The sequence below is a fragment of the Echinops telfairi genome, unplaced genomic scaffold, assembly GCF_000313985.2.
Source record: "Echinops telfairi isolate 266 unplaced genomic scaffold, ASM31398v2 ScPeMD7_70;HRSCAF=299, whole genome shotgun sequence".
Lineage (NCBI taxonomy): Eukaryota > Metazoa > Chordata > Mammalia > Afrosoricida > Tenrecidae > Echinops > Echinops telfairi.
In genome coordinates this window covers 67693978-67711152 of record NW_022103968.1, presented here as the reverse complement: position 1 = coordinate 67711152, position 17175 = coordinate 67693978, and the positions used below count along the sequence as shown (strand labels likewise).

At 40.9% G+C, this 17175-nt stretch overlaps 1 protein-coding gene and 1 pseudogene across 1 annotated transcript in view; one reads left to right on the top strand and one right to left on the bottom strand.

Annotated features, from left to right (window-relative positions):
* Window positions 1-3349: 3349 nt before the first annotated feature.
* VDAC2 (voltage dependent anion channel 2) overlaps window positions 3350-17175 on the bottom strand; it is a 19958-nt gene continuing 6132 nt past the window's right edge. The window contains exons 5-10 of the mRNA XM_004701192.2: window positions 13368-13520; window positions 13216-13268; window positions 11937-12164; window positions 8865-9015; window positions 5951-6008; window positions 3350-4122 (exon numbers count right to left, since the gene is read on the bottom strand). Coding sequence (XP_004701249.1) covers window positions 4031-4122; window positions 5951-6008; window positions 8865-9015; window positions 11937-12164; window positions 13216-13268; window positions 13368-13520 — 735 coding nt within the window. The 3' untranslated portion in view covers window positions 3350-4030. The remainder of the gene's footprint in view (window positions 4123-5950; window positions 6009-8864; window positions 9016-11936; window positions 12165-13215; window positions 13269-13367; window positions 13521-17175) is intronic.
* Window positions 9162-9479, top strand: LOC105978444 (annotated as a pseudogene).

Below are 17175 nucleotides of genomic sequence, written 5' to 3'. Positions count from 1 at the left end.
CTGCCTGGTAAGAGCCGCGGATGTTTGGGCTAGACTGTTTAGCCATTTCACCACGTTTATCCTTTTATCACAATTGATCATTGATCTGGCCGGGTTCAATGGGCAGACCCGTTCCTGAAATAGGCCTCCACTTCCCCCAAGCTCTGAAGGAGCCGTGGTGGCACAGTGGTCACACAACCTGCAAAGCCGGCAGCTTGAAGCCACCAGCCACCCCTTGGGAGAAAGTAGGACTTCCGACTGCTGTGAAGCTTGTTTCAGCCACGCACACGGGCAGTTAGTTCTACCCAGGCCTGTCGTCGCGGAGTTGGCAGTTGTTTGGTTTTGATTTGGTCTTGGGTCCTGAGTGTTGAATGCAGGGACTGTCTCCTACAATTGTATAAAGACGCAGGTGAAGGTGCTGTGTATTTAGTGAATGCAGCTAGGACTGACAAGGATACCAAATCTGGCAACAGGGAAGAGGCCCTATGTATGGGATTCAGGGTTGTCACGTGGGTACTGTAGGTTGTCCCAGTTATACTGGCAATTTGCCCAGGTTTTCACAACCATCAGCTCCACAGCCTCCCACTTCTAGTCAGTGGACACCTTTGAGAACCAGTCCATTTGGCCTACCCCATAAAGTTGACTTGAATCTATTTGGGGGCCTCTTCTGAACTGGAAGAAAAGTACAGGGCTGGGTGAGATCACTGGCCAGGGAGATGTGAAATAGTTATGTATAGGTACACGACCAAGTTCCACAGAGAATGAGAACAGGTTTAGGCTTTCTAACACTGCTGTCCAAGAAGGGAGGTACAGGTTTGACTGAGCACCTTTATGCCAGGTGCTTTTTTCTCTTTGTTCCTTACACCTTCACACAATCTTAATCTGTGTGTCACAAATGTATATAAATTCAAATTCTGGATTCTATGAAGACTGACGCAGGCAAAAGATTCAGCGTGAAACACAGGTCGGTTTGGAGTTATTTGGTTGGTTAGGCCTGAAAGGTCCCTGGATGGAACAATGCTTAGCTAACCTAAATCTTAGCGGTTGCAGTTGAAAGATGGGCCCAGCAGCACAGCAAAAAAGAAAAACCCCAAAAACTGGCAGCTGTTTCCAGTAAGTACACAGCCATGCACATCCTATGGAGCAGTCCTACTCTAAAACGCATGGACTCTCCAAGACTTAACAGACCACACATCAATCCATACATTTGGTTTGGGTTAGACTTTGATGGTAGGTGTACCTGGAAGTTTTAGGAGCAAAAAGCCTGGCTGTTTCACAATCCCCTAACTCCTGGGATATGTCTTCAATATGGACCATCCTAAAAGCAGGAAACTCACTTGTGCCACCTCACAACTAAAAGCTCTGCCGTCCAGGTGCAGTAGAGCCCTGCTCAGGTGTGAGCAACAGCAGACAGGGTCTCTGCACCACCCAGGCTTCCTCCCTGCCAGCACCAACAGCCGTGTGAGGGTCGCCCTGGGGAAAGGTGGAAAATAGGCTCCAGTTGGCATGAGGTCCTGAGGTGATGTTCACGCCCCAAGCCTCCAGTTTCATAAACTTCAAGTCTGCCTTCACGCCTAGCTAACAAACACCGTTTTCTCTCTTCCATTGCCTTTCATTAAGCTATGACTCAAATTCCAAACTTTTGTCACTAAGCCACCTCTGTGGTGGGCCTTGAGGAAAACCGTCTTCTGATTCACACATGTTCAGCCAGTTCCCCAGGACAAACACAGTGAGGCCAGAGGGGCATTTGGGCCCTCAGTTCGTATGTGTAGAAAACACGCTTGGCAGATGGATTCTGGGCTCCCACTTAATTCTAGCCCCAATCCAACAGCTCAATCGTCACCTTTATTAAGAGTTCAGTGAAGATAAGGATGCTACAGCAAAGTGTGGTGACGAAACCAGATTCCAGGCTATCACTTGGAACAGTGTCTGGGATCTTAAAGGCTTGTATTCAAACAATCAGCCATCTGAGGCGTTACATGCAAGAAGCAAACCAGCCTGTGTGACCCAATGATGACAGTAACAAAGCCCAATTAAGAAGGTAAAAATATCAGAGCCTAACAGTTAACACCCAATTTGTAGAAGGCTATGGAAAACAGTGGGAGCCCCAAATCCATCTGCAAGGTGGTCAAGTTAAGCCTCTGGCAGATCCCCTCTAGCCACAGGTACCTAAAAAGCTTTATTGTCAACTGGATTACAGTGGCTTAAACCATGTTGTACTCAGTCAGCTGACCTCTCTGTCTTGACCCAATCTGAACTTGCTCTAGGCTCAAATATTTTTCATTCCACACCAGAAATTTATCTGGCTTTTAAAATATTGCTGGTGGTCCTTTCTTGCTTACTCTTTATTCTTATCTTTATATTTTGTTGTTTGTTTCATTTCTTTTATTGTTTGTTAGGTTTCCCAGTTTATGAAGCATAGGAGTGGAAGCAGACAGACAATAACTGATGTGATGGGTTTATTAGGAGGGGGTTGGAACTGGGAGCAATCCATGAATGTTGGAGAGGGGAGGGAACATTAGAACTGATTGTGATGATGTATCGATAATTCTTTAAAGGGATGCAATAATGGAAGTGTATTAACATGTGAATATATCAAGACTAACAAAAGTTGACCTATAGTTACCATGGGTGAAGGAGGAAGAATTTTTGCTTAGGGGGCAATGAATTTATTTTAATGGTGGTAGAACAATTTGGAGAGGGATATCAATAAAGGTTGTACAACAAGAGTATGATCAATGACACTGAATTATACATGTTGAATTGGGGAAAAAAATGTTTGGGCTCTCCAAGCAATGCCTCATCAGATCCTTCTCCATCTGGAAATTTTGAGCACCTGTCACTTCTTAGGGGATGAATCCCAAAGTTTGCCACACTCTGCTGTTCTATCTCAGCATCAGACCATACAGAAGGTCTAATATTAGTCACGTTGCGCAAATCACCTCATTCTCTAACCTTTGATCATACCTTTGCAAATGATATTCTATCCAAAACTGTGCTCTTTCCTACTTCCCCACCTATCATCTAACATTTATTGCTATCACTCATGCCCAAGTCTTCACTCAGGTGAAAGCCAGTGACCAAAGAGTCTAAGGGATTGCCTCTGCTCTCGTATCCAGACCTAAGCATTTCGGTCCAATGTGGACCTTGAGGGAAATGAGCAGTGACTTCTCACTGGTGCTTATCTAATGGCCTCTCATGAGTACTGGCACTACCTATACCTTAAACTATTTCCACTAGTCCCATCTCACCACACCAGGGCCAAGTATATAGAATGTGTATATAACCCTTCAGCACCATGCCTTTATTTTCCTTCCTTGATTTACTCTCCAGGCCTTTCTACGGTTAACAAAGATATAATACTTACAAATTGAATGTAAAGGCATATATCCTCTTTTATTTTCAACTAAAAAGCTCATGGGATTTCCCTAGGGACATAGACTGACTGGCACAGACATTATGTAAAGAGCAAAATGCTCAACAGAAAATGAGTATTAACTAGATACCAGGGAGATTTGATCCTAGCTAGATCAAATGTTTAACTTGGCAAATATTTGGAGTCATAATTATGTACACTTGTTTTATTCATAATTTGTAAATGTTCTGGGATACCAAAAGTATTTCTAATGTCGAATTTAACACACACAAAAAATTTAACCTCTTCTTAAAACATCCACTGATCCATCCATTCAAAAGCAGTATCAAATGCCAAAAGGAACATAAAACAAACATGCACACAGCTGCACAGTTTTCATAAAGGTCTATTTCATTATTGGTGGAGAGCACATTTAACAGTTAAAGACATTTAAATTATGTATAGGTGACTGCATGACCGCAGCATTGGTAACTAGATAACCAATTGAACTAGAAACCAGCTAACAAGTAACGGTCCAAATGTTTAAAATACAGCTTTTAAATCATCTTTTGTTTTTTGATCACCTTTGGGTGGGGCGACGTGGGGTTGGGTGGTGGGGGGAAGCCTGCTGGTCACAATGGAAATATATTAAGGCCAAATCTTCTGATACCCATTCCCAGAGGTCTCTTCAGCTGGTTAAGCCTCCAACTCCAAGGCAAGCCCAAGTTTGTGGCCTCCAGCATTAATGCTCTTCCCGTCCACCAGAGCAGACAGTGTAAGCTTCACACCTGTCAAGAGAGAACAACCAAGCATGATGTGTCCAAAGCATTTCAAGCAAATCACTCCAGAACCAGCCTGTCACTTTTCCTCTCTTGGTGCAGTGATGAGGGGTCCTGGCTACCCGGGGAACCAAAAAGAAGTCCAAACGCCCAACTCGACTGGAAAGGTACTACCACCCAAGGGTAAAGTTCCAAGTCAGAGCATAAAACATAGTATACTCAAAATGATCTGGGAAAGACAGTAACCGTCTGGACTAAAAGAGACATAATCTAATGCCTAGTGTGTCTTGCTTGACTGGCTTTGGCAGAAAGTAAAAAAGACATTTTGGGGAGACTCTGAACACAAAGACGATGCATTAAACCAAACAAACCTACTGATAAGAGTCAATTCCAACTGAGACGTAAGTGGAGAGAGTTTAACTCCCCCGACTGCCACATCTTTCTTCAGGAGGGTGGCTGGTGAGTTAGAACCGCTGAACTTTTGGGTTAACAGTCAAGTGCTTTAGCCACTGCTAAAACCACCAGAAGATATTACTCATGCTAATTTCTTGAGATGTGACAATGGCATTGTGGTTATGTAGAACAATGTCTTAGTGTTTTCACGTTAGTTAGGGGCTGATGTATTGACATGACTAAACATGTATTTAAAGAATCTTTTTCTAAGTGGAAAATGAAAAGACAGTGTTAAAACAATTAAGACAAAATATTCGTGCCTAGTGAATATAGGGGAAAGGTGCATACAGATTCACTGTGCTAGTCTTTCAACTTTTCCTTAGGTTTCAATATAGCAAAAATAAAGTTTGGGGTGAGGGGGCAATTTTGAGGACGAAAAGAAATCCTATTTGCTTTTAAACCTTGCTGTTCAAAGGGTAGTCCAAATCAGTATTAGTAGAACGCATCACCTGGTGCTTTATTAGACAGCCAACTCACCTTAGAGCAGTGGTTCTCAACCTTCCTAATGCTGCAACCCTTTAATATAGTTCCTCATGTTGTGGTGACCCCCTCCAACCATAACATTATTTTCGTTGCTACTTCATAACTATAATTTTGTTACTGTTACGAATCGTAATGTAAATATCTGATATGCAGGATGTATTTTCATCGTTACAAAGTGAACATAATTGAACATAATTAAAGTAATGATTAATCACAAAACAATATGTAATTATATAACGTGAAATATTTATGTGTTTTCCAATGGTCTTAGGCAACCCCTGTGAAAGGGTCGTTCGACCCCCAAAGTGGTCTCGACCCACAGGTTGAGAACTGCAGCCTTAAACCCAATGGGTCATAAGCTACATTTTAATGAGATTCTCTAAGTGGCTCTTATTGCACACTATTGGTGAGTCTTGTGCACACTGATGTTTAAGTACTGCTCTAGAAAACTACTATGCTAAGTAAAATACTAAGTAGTGTAAAAGAGATCATAGAAACAAACCATTAAAACGAGTCAAACCTGGAGATACAGAAAACAAACAAAAGACAGTTCAGGTAAGAGTGAGGAAATTTGCCAAGTGGATATTAAATATTACGATGGAATGATTGTTAACTCTCAGGTGCAGGTATGGTAACAATATTATAATTAAGCAAAACATTCTTAGGAGACAGAGACTGAAGCATTACAAAGTGTCACTAATCGTCACTATAGGTACACCTTACTTCCAAATGGACCAGCAAAAGGATAGGGAAAATGATGTGGCAAAAGTAAATGGATGTTGACTGTACACTTTTTTCCAACACTCTGCATGTTTGAAAGGTTTGCAAAGTGAGTTGAGAGAAAATTTTTAAAGCATTAGCAACGTTGTAAATAAATCCCTACTTGTTCAATGGTACTCACCAGGCCTCAGAGTCTGAGTGTAGCCGACTCCAATTAAACTAGAGTTGTTGACTTTTGCCTATAATAAAATACAAAAATGACTTCAAGAAAAATTTTTGAGCAGACACAAATCCATGCACATTCCCCCTATCGTGAAATCTTAATATTTAATATTGCATATTAAGCCAAACAATAACCAGGAACCATTTAATTCTTATGCAATTCAACTCAAATTCAAGCTGACAATGGGAAACCAGAGTACTCTAGTTGTCCACAGCCACAACGTGTCCGTGATGCAGCACCAGGACCTAAGCACTCTCATAAAAATCATTCTTGCTGAGCCCTATCCAGCACCAAAAAAAAACCCATATTAATACATGGCCAATAGGAAGTCTCGGGCTTTCTAGCAGACTAGCATGCACCAGTCTGGAAGTGTGAGGAGTGAAGTTTCAATCTGTGGCTTAGCCACAGGTATCACTACTTTAAGGGTTCTTTCTAAAGCATCAAAACTGTGCATTTTAATTTCGAAAAAGACTTCCTCTAATTAAGATAAACCTAACATCTTTTACCTCACGTTCTCATGCCGCCAGGTCTTCCCTCTATCTAAACTGTCAATGAGAGATTTCAATTGGGTGTCCTCTACCAATCCAGATTCCTGCCTTACACAACCCTAACATTTTACGACTTTGTCATAGGCCTTAAGGGCTGAACGGAGCTATGGAAAGTGGGGGCACACTCCTACCTCTGTTCTCTACCACCACTGGCATTATTGAGCCACAACAGAGACCTGGGCTAGAAAGAAAGGTAGGTCACCCACAAAGGAGCCTAGCTTGCCTAACCAATTTTATGAGTTACTTCTCTAACTTCTTGCTCCTTAGCATTTTGAGTGCTATAGTTAAAATTGTTAACAAACCGGCATCTAGGATCAAATTTCTCGTCATGTGTTTCACCAAAACAGTTCAACCCAGAAAAAGAAATGATGCACTGTGTATTCACTTGCCATTAAAGCTCAATCTTCATGAGCCACCATGACCATGTGACTTTCCATCTAAAGAAAATTAACATCTCAGGCATTTGGATTCGTCTGGAATCTAAACAAATTCCAATTATTTAAGAGTAGGAGTTAACAATGAAACTAAGTTAAGAGGCCTTTAGAGGTATGATGCACTTCCAGGTGCTGCTGGATTGGGGCAACATCAGCACTAGCAGGTAGGAAATGCTAACTATGTTTCCAAACTATTTCCCAGGAGTCAGTAACACACAAGCCCCAAGCTGCCTGTGCATTTTAGACTGAACTGCTAACAGCTGAGAGCTGCGCCTTCCACTGGCACTGTATCAGTGATGGTGGCACCAGCATCAACAAGAACACTCTAATGATCACAGAGTAGGATGCTTGGAGAACCATGTGCCCTGTGAATCTCACGGTTTTGTTTCTGTGCAGTAAGTCAGAATGACTATGGGAATGCCAATGGGAAAAGTGTCTGCTTCTAGTTTGACTGAAAAAACATCAAGATAAAACAAGAATGTGTCTAAAACTTACCTGCCTAAATTATCAAAATATAATGTCCTCAGGAATGAAAAGAGCACTTTATGTAACTGAAATACCTCACGGGTGGTTTGACTTTCTTTCACTCACAATACAGATGGTACCTGTAAGCAACTGGCACACTGCTGGCTGAGCTGTCTGAAATTGGGGCCAGAACCCTCCTCTACTTCCTTGGACACTGCGCACTCCCTCCCACACTAACCCACTGTAACTGAAGGAAGAAATAACAGAAAGAACTTAAGAATAGGAACCATGTGGCCAACTATTGAGTGTGCTGGAGACAGGGGCTTCTGGCATCAAAACAGACTTAATTATGTGTGCCTTCCGTTCTTCAGAGCAATGCGCAATTTCAAAATAACCCAATTCAGAGACAGAAGTGCTATAATTGTGTGCAAGCCATAAAAAGTGCATATATTCACTGAGCACTAAAGTCAAGTATTCAAGAACCACTAGTGACCAAGAAGTTTTACTGGGACGAAGGACTTGTACTGCTACCCCACCCCCCACCCCAAAAAACCTCACTGCCGTAGCACCAATCCTGTCTCATAGCAACCCCATAGGACAAAGCAGAACTGGCCCTGTGAGTTTCCAAGACTATATAACTGCTTATGTCCAAAGCCCCATCTTTCTCCTGAGAAGAGGGTGGTGTTTCGAAGTGTTGACCTTGCAAACGGCAGCCCAAGCATGCCACCAGGGTTCCTGTTCAGTGATAAAAGCAAGCCCAAACCCACGCCAATTCCAATCCGTAGCAACCCAAGGGTTTCCAATGTTGTCAATTTTTACACAAAGATGCTGGTACATCCTTCTCCCATGGAGTGGCTCGGGTTCGAATCGCCCATTTCTCAGTTAGCAGCCAAGCTCTTAATCACTGTACATGAGATAGTCACCAACACAGGACTGAAATACAACAACATGGGCTCCAGTCCTGGCTCTACTCCTTCCTCTCCCTCTAACAGTGGGATAAATTCTTCCCCTCTCAGCTTAGTTTCTTCCAAGTGTAAAGTGACATGCCTAATTGATATTTCAGATAAACCTAAGGACATTTGTAAACCACAAAGACACAAAATAACAAGGTACTATTATTTCTAACAGAAAAAAACTGTTCAGGGTCCAAATCACTGGTTTCTCCTGAGCTCAGATAATCTAGGAGTCAGGGTTATTAGCAGTACTAATTAAGTAGTTTTGGGGGGTAAACAAACTCTATAGCCTGTCCTATAAGTCAAATTTCTAGTACTGCTTCACACAAAAAGCAGCATTCTGTATTTTTATTGAAATCTGTCTATAAATAGGACTATACGTTCATATTACAAATTCTCAACACATTTCATTATACCCAAAGATTAATTCCAATAAGCGAAAACCTCATTTGAAGCCCAAAGCAGTACTTACAGAAATGGAAGCCGTGGGATCCAACTGATATTTAGCAGCAATGCCAAAACGAGTACAGTTGGTACCTGATGTCCAAGCCAAGTTTACTGACGTGTCAAGATCTTCACAGACTTTTTGATAAATTGATCCTCCAAATTCTGTCCCATCATTGCTGTAAGATATTTTAAATTAGTATATCTAGAATTACCTTAACGAGCTTTCAGGATAGATTACAACTAAACATAAAGAAAACAAAATCCTCAATAAACAGAGAAAACAAGGCGAAGAGTTAGTTGAGCGACTGCAGCCCCAAGAGACATGCCAGTGGCCGTGGATCCCTACGGGCAGTCCCCACCAAGATGTTTCAACTGCGTAAAGTTGGGCTTTGTGATGGCTTGTGCCATGGGCATGGTGACCAGGGCACTTTTCGGCACTTTGCCTGTCTCAGGATCAGAATGCGGGGTCAGGAGCTGATGGGCAGCATTGGGAAAACCCATGATGCAGAGTCGGGGCACTTTTAGCACATTCATGGCCACTGGGATGGTATCCAATGCTACCTGGTGCAGTGGCTGCCCCATATCTCTATCTTCTCCCACCAATCATAGCCCATGTACTACAATAAAACAAAGTCTTTGAGTAAAAAATAACAGAGAAAAGATTGATGTTATCAAGGATTTCATCTTGCTTGGATCCACAATCAATACAAATGAAAGCAGCAGTCAAAGACACAAACAGCACACTGAATTAGGTAAATCTGATGCACGAGATCTCTTTAAAGTGCTGAAAAGCAGGGATGTGACTTTGCAGACTAAGGTGCACCTGACCCAACTAGGGTATTTTCGATGGTCTCAGATGCATGTTCGAGTTGGACACTGAATAAGAAGACCAAGGAAAAATCGATGCATTTGAACTGTCACAGTGTTGGCAAAGACTATGGCTTTGGTGCCAGGACTACCAAAAGAACAGGTTTGTCTTGGAAGAAATACAGTCAAAATGCTCCTTGGAGGGAAAGATGGCAAGAATTCATCTCACATACTTTAGACGTGAACAGGAGAGACCAATGCCTGGACATGGTGTTTAGTAGAGTGGAGAAGCAGTGAAAAAGACAAAGGTCCTTGATGAGGACTACACAGTGCAGGAACAACAGGTTCAAACCTAAGAATATGGTGGGGATGGCACAGGACGGGGCAGTTTTGTTTTGCTGCACATAAGATTGCTGTGGTAGTTCCATAATCTGTTGTCAGTTTGAGAGGATTAAAGAGTGAAAGGGTGGAGTTTAGTCTGTCACAGCTTGATGACCTCATTTGGAGGCACTAAGGAGATAAAAAGCTCGCTGGAGGCAGGACACAAACTCACTCCCTGGGAGACATGTCGTTGACAGTCTAGACACAAGGAGAGAAGCTGATGCAGCAGAGCCCAGAGCTGGAGGAGCCACTTGGGAGACTCACCCCAGCACTGAGATGCTTCCACTGACACTACATCCACAAGGCTTCCTACCCACTGGCCTGTGATCTTCCTGCATGGGCGTCCTTGCATGTGCTTCGTGAGTCTGAAGAGGACTTTACAGATTGGTATCGGACTTATGGGCTAATATCAGACTTATGGACTTGATCTGGACTGGGCTGGGATGTTTTCTCAATGTTCGATTGCTCTGATATATAAAGCTTTCATACACATGTGCGCGTTATGAATTTGTTTCTCTAGTCTATCTGGACTACCACAGTTGCTCTGAGTCTAAACTGACTCAATGGTACCTAAAACAATGATCCTCTATACAGAGTAAAACCACTGCCAAGGCTTTTGAGGCTGTGAATTTTTATGAGAGCAAAAAGCCTAATCTTTGTGCTACAGAACAATCAGTGTGTTTGAAACCTGTGATGCGGGCCCAATGCTTAACCCACTGCACCATCAGGGTCCCTTCCATCTAGAATAGACCGTGGAATCAATTCTACGGCATTAGATTGACATTGTACATCTGCACTGAAATAAAAACCACTCCTTGTATGGGTCTTTGCCATCAACAGGGATTGGGTCAAATAAGCCATGGCACACCCACTCAGTGGAATTAACGCAACTACTGAAAAATCCCAATCTGAAATACATGACATATGAAAATGACCAAAATGAATTTAGCGGGTAAAATGGGTTATAAAACAGTATTTTCAGTATTTATCTTATATACATATATACAAACCAACTCATTGTGACCCTGTAAGACAGCACCGACTGCCCCACTGGGTTTCCAAAGGCTATAATCTTGATGAGAACAGGCTACCTAGAATGGCTTGGCTAAGAGCCAAGTAATTCACCACTGTGCCACCAGGACCCCCTCCAGACATATCTGAGACAGAGGAAAAAGTTTGTAGAGAAGTTATATTATCTTTTAATTCCATTTTTCCACGAACTTTTTGAAGGCCTTGCAAATACAGAAAGGAAAAGCATTAACAAAGATTAAGTATCTGGGAGATAGGATTATAAGAAATTTTGAGCTTTGTACTTTTCTTATGTTTACCACGCATTATTCTTTTAAAGGGAAAAATCCTTTTAGAAGTCCTTCTATTATATATATATGTACATGCACTTAAAGAGCCCAGGTGGCAAAATGATTCTGTGCTCAGCTGCTAACCCAAAAGGTCCGTGGTTGAAAGGCACCACTACATTAGAGAAAGGTGAGGTAGTCTGCTTCCTACAGGGTTACCGCAAGTTGAAATTAACTTGTTGGCGCCAATTTTTTTCTTTTGGTGGATATGTGTACACACGCATTTGTGATCTCTATTTCTGATTTGAGTTAGGTAAAAATACATTTTGGACAATCCTATCAAATCAGCAACCCTCACATCAGAACTACTTAAGATAAAATAAATGCACAAGTAGCAATTTGGCAACATATTTGTCTCTTCTAAAAGTCCAAACCACATCAACCCTCATATGAAACATTTGCTCTCTTAGCACCAAAAATTAGACTAACATGTTTTACACCTAGACATATTTTTGTTAGAGGAAACACTTGTTATTAAATCAGTAAGAAATGACAAGGCCTCAAACACGATTCTCAAGTCCTCTATCACCGACTCCCAGGAAGAAAATACTTACACATTAGTGTGTAGCTGGAAGTCCCCAGTCCTGTAGCCCACTGCAAAGTTATTCCTTGTCAGCTTTGACTTGGCACTGTCAAAGGTCATCTGATAACCAGCAAGCCAGCCCTCATAGCCAAAGACAGCTGAACCATGGATTGCAGGTCCAGCAAAATCAAAGTCAACATCACAGCCAAGGTTTATACACTCCCTCTTGTAGGAAGACTTGATTTTACCACTTTTCTTTCTGGAAAAGAACAAAAGGCCTTAGAAGTGATATCAGGGGGAAAATATATATATATATTTATAAACCTTCTGCATAGAGAGCACATGGTTGATTCAATCTCCCTATAGAAGGCATTCTTGCTGCCTTCCTCCCGCTGCAGCAGCCATCCCCCTTCATCCCTTCCCCCAATGCAGGTATTAAGTTTCCTCACCTGTGAGCTCAGGGACTTTACTGTGGTTACCAGCCAGCCACCTTGTGAGCTATGTAAGTACTGAATATACATGTCTTATGGCGACCTACAAATATTTCAGAACAGAAAAGATTCTCTCTCTGTGTGTGGACCTAGCTGCTGAGATCACGGGCGTCCCGGAGATGAGCATGCTACCATGAAATGTGTCCTGACTCCTTTATTTGATCTTCTCTCCTACCTATCCCTCCTATTCTCTATGACTTTATTATGATCTTTATATATGATCGCTGTATGGTTGCGCCTATGAACCCCGTGATTGTTAGAGGCTGGTTTGCTCTAATAGTACAACCACAGGAAAAAAACAGTCTATGAACTCAAGACAAGGACATGCAGAGTAAATGAACATCTAAGAGGATGACTGCTTTGCAAATCTGGCAATCGGGCAGAAACCCTTAGAAATAACATTAATTTCACAAGGTACTGTCACGAGAGACAAACATTTGAAGGCAGGCTAATCATAACAACTGAAGCACTCCAAAAGCAGGAACAAAGATTTGCTACCCCAAAGATGTCAAGTTATTGAATGACAAATGTGTACCCCTCCCCTGGGAGACAGACAACAGAAAGTGGGTGAAAGGAGACATCAGACAGTGCAAGATATGACAAAATAATAATAATTTATAAATTATCAAGGGTTCATGAGGGAGGGGGCAGCGGAGAGGGAGGGGAAAAAAGGAGGAGCTGATGCCAGGGGCTTAAGTGGAGAGCGGATGTTTTGAGAATGATGAGGGCAATGAATGTACAAATGTGCTTTACACAATTGATGTATGTATGGATTGTGATAAGAGTTGTATGAGCCCCTAATAAAATGTACATGCTTACCCTGTGTTTGGTGAGAAGGTAGTATCAAATGTCAACTTTAAACCTTGGCAAATCTATTTTGTAAAAAAAAAAAATATATTTTTTTCAAATTTTTTTTCCTTTTTAACAAAGATACAATAATTTAAAAAGTACACAGATTTTCAAAGCATTACCTGGTCTTCAATTGCGATTTCTGTCCCAAGAGTGTTATCAGTGTTCCATTTTTCTGTGAAAGTCAGACCATACTCACACCATTTATATTTGGTCTCCAAAGTTCCAGTAACTTTACCAGTGTCTGTGTTAGATGAACCAGATGTTGAGAATTCCTATTAAGATAATAAATAATTTCATGAAATTTATCCTAAGGCTAGAAGAACCCTAACTTATAGAAACCACCACTAACTGAAACATCTGGTCATTTCACTAATGCCTCTTCTCCAGTTTAGTTTCCTAAACATTCATTCTCAAAGCATGAGAGAGTGACAAATCTTGCCTTCAACTCACTGCCATCTACCTACAGTTGACATTGCCAACAAACGAGTCCCAGGTTAATGTGAAGCTAACTCCCAAATGAGCAAACTGCACCCTTTTCTAATACCTAACTGGCAAAAAATCTAATCAACTGCTACTACCCTTAAAAGAAACATGCTATGGCAATTTTATTTAGCATATAAAAATCAATGGGGAAATAAAGAACAAATATTTTGTCACAGCATCCAATCTACCTGATAAATTACTATGGTTAATCACATACCCCATCATTCTAAATCAGAGTTTATAACTAATACTCTAATTTTAAAAAAAAACAAAAAAGCTTCCCTGTAAATTACAAAGCACACACAGTAGCAACTCCAATCATTAACAAAAGGTGTTTTTTTAAATGATTCGGTAATCCTAATACTCTGCTTTGGAGATAGTCTTTATCAACTTTCATTACATGCCCTTCACATTCTCAAACTTTACAATACAGACAAGCAAATAAACAAAACCACCCAGGGAAGGATTTACAGGAAATTTACTTTACATCTGAGTTTTAATATTGAAAATATAAACCTTTATCATATACAACAGATGTAGAAGAAATACCATACAATCTGAAATACTTTATATAATCTTTTGTTTATAATAGCAAAGATAAATGATTTGCCATTCTTTAATTGGACACTAGGACCCCTGGTGGTGTGGTGTGTACATGCTGGGCTGCTAACTGTAAGGCTGGCGGTTTGAAACTGCTAGCTGCTCCTCAAGAGAAAACAGTCTCAGAACTCACAGGGGCAGTTCCATCCTGGACTATATAGGGTTTGCTATGAGTTGGAATCAACTTGATGGCAATGAGTTTGGTTTTTTTTGGAAGTGTACACTAATTGAAAAAGCAAAAGGCTTCAGAAATTTAAAATTTGTTTCCAATAATCCCCAAATTTAATAAATCTTGCAGGATTCAGTATAACAGATAGGCAACTAAAATCTTACATGGTAAAATTCTAAAGCTGTCAGAAGAGTTCCAATTCACAATTCTCCTGCTAATGATAGCAACATGCTCTGGTCATTGGAAACACAAGTCAAAAAAAGATCCCTAATCTGAAATAGTAAGCACAGAGGAATGTTTCTGTCACCTACTATGATGCCTACAAAGTGAGGGAACATTACTTAGAAAATAGAGCACCTATGAGGGGGCTTTAAAAAAACTAATGAAAAATAGAATTTAAAGGTAATTTCCCCAGAAACTTTTTGAAGCCCCTTCATATTGTTCTACAGTTAAACAGCCCCAAGCCCTTAGGTCTTATATGTGATCTCCTGAGATTAGGTGCTTTCATGAATAAAACTTCAAGTCACAGATGGGTACTCAATACATAGTATATGAAAAAGAACTGGTTAACAACATTGAATATAAAATTAGGAGTCTTAATTCTGACTATCATGTACTAAAAGACTGAACTTTTGGGGTCTTGTTTCCCAGGTTGTAATTATAAAAAACCTACCACTTTAAAGATTAAAATGGAATACACCAAAGGAAAGCATCCATTAAAACATCATGTCCCCTACATTGTACATGCAAAAACGCTGAATGGTGTATACGAGGGAGTACCCAATAAAAAAATAGAATCCTCCCCCCCTCTCCCCGCAAAGCTATGTATTCAAATTTTTTTTACCAAACAACCTTATCACCTTCAAAGTACTCTCCATTATACTTAATACATCTGTCAAATCTGCAATTCCATTTTTGGAAACATTTTTCAAACTCATCCATTTGAATGGCTAATAGCCCCTCTCTCGCTTTTTTCCTTCACCTCTTCTACCTCATAAAATTGCTGTCTTTTCATGTCCCTCTCCATTCGCGGAAACAAAAAGAAGTCACACAGAGGGAGGTCAGGTGAGTAAGGTGCTTGGGACAAGACGGGCATGTTGCTTTCTGCCCAAAACAGGAGTACATCTGATATGGGTACGTGAACAAATGCATAATCATGGTGGCAAAATCAGTCCCATCTGTCACAAATCAGGCCTTTTGTTATTTTTGTAATCAATCATTTTATTGGGAGCTTTTATAGATATTATAAAAATCAACAATTCAGTTAGATAAAGCATAATCTTACAATAGCTACCACCATCAGTTTCAAAACATTTTCTTTCTTCTTGAACTCTTGGTATCAGCTCCCCTTTATCCCTTTCCCCTTCCACCCTACCCCGGAACCTATATATCTACTTAATTTTGCCATATCTTACACCCTCCAATGTATCCATTCACCTGCAATTCTGTTATCTGTTCCCCTTGAGTGGGGTTATATAGTGATCATTGCTATTAGCTCCTCCTTCTTGTTCTTCTCCCCCCTCCTTCCACTACTCTCAGGGAATCATTATTTCCATTACTGTTTCCCAAGGGTTATTTACTTGCCTTCACGCATCAAACTATCTTAATCATACAAATGAACATACACAGGTCTAACAAGATTGATGAGGTAAAACAAAGACCATAATAATAAGGAAATATTAAAGAACTAGCGGAAAGCAAAAAAAAAAAAGAACTAGTAGATAGTTATGTGTTTCATCAGTGCTATACCACTCCCTAGATTTATCATCCCTTCCATGTGGCCCTTCTGTGAGGTACTGTCTAATTTACTTACAGGTGGCTTTTGGGTCTCCCCGCTCCTTTGTGTCAATCTGATTGCTTGCTTTTGAACTTCTGATACCTGTTCCTGTCGACACCTCATCATGATCACACAGGCTGGTGCCCTTCTTCCATGTGGGCATTTGTCCTTCCCTATGAGATGGCCCTTGTTTAACTTCAAACCTAAGAACCCAGATGCTTCATCTTTTAATAGGAGGCCTTTTTGGTCACACACTTATGCTATTTTTTCAAAACCTCTGAACAGAAAGCTTGATTAACAGTCTGAACCGGTAGAACGAACTCCAAATGCACTACAAGTCCATGCACTACATTTTCGTCCATTCAGGAGGTTGATGGACATTCAGAAAGATGTTTGTCATCAATTGACATTTCCCCCTTTCTGAAACAAGAAAACCACTCATACACTTGAGTTTTTCCAATAGTGCTGTCCTTGTAAGCTGTATTCAACATGGCAAGTTTCTGTGACATTTCCCACCCCCAACCACCAAAGTAGGAAATTTCACAGCTGCACACTGTTCCCTTAAATTGGCCATCACTCACAAAAAAACAAGGATCAAGCAAAACCGTTTATGAAAAATTTCACTGTAACCAGAGAGAACCTTCCCAGGCGACACCACTGGGTGCACTAACGTTGCTCGATGCTTGCCAAGTAGGAAAAAATGTGTACTATAAAAGCTTTGTCCAGTGGAGTTTTATGGGGTTTTTTTTGGGGGGTACCCCCTCATATTTTGCTATGTAAATTCTCTCAATACCATCGAAAATAAATAAAAAGTAAGAGAGATATAGAAACCTGCACCTTAGTGCGGAGTGGAGATCCAAAGCCCATTAGTAGGCCACTGGAGATCCCCTTGCAGAGG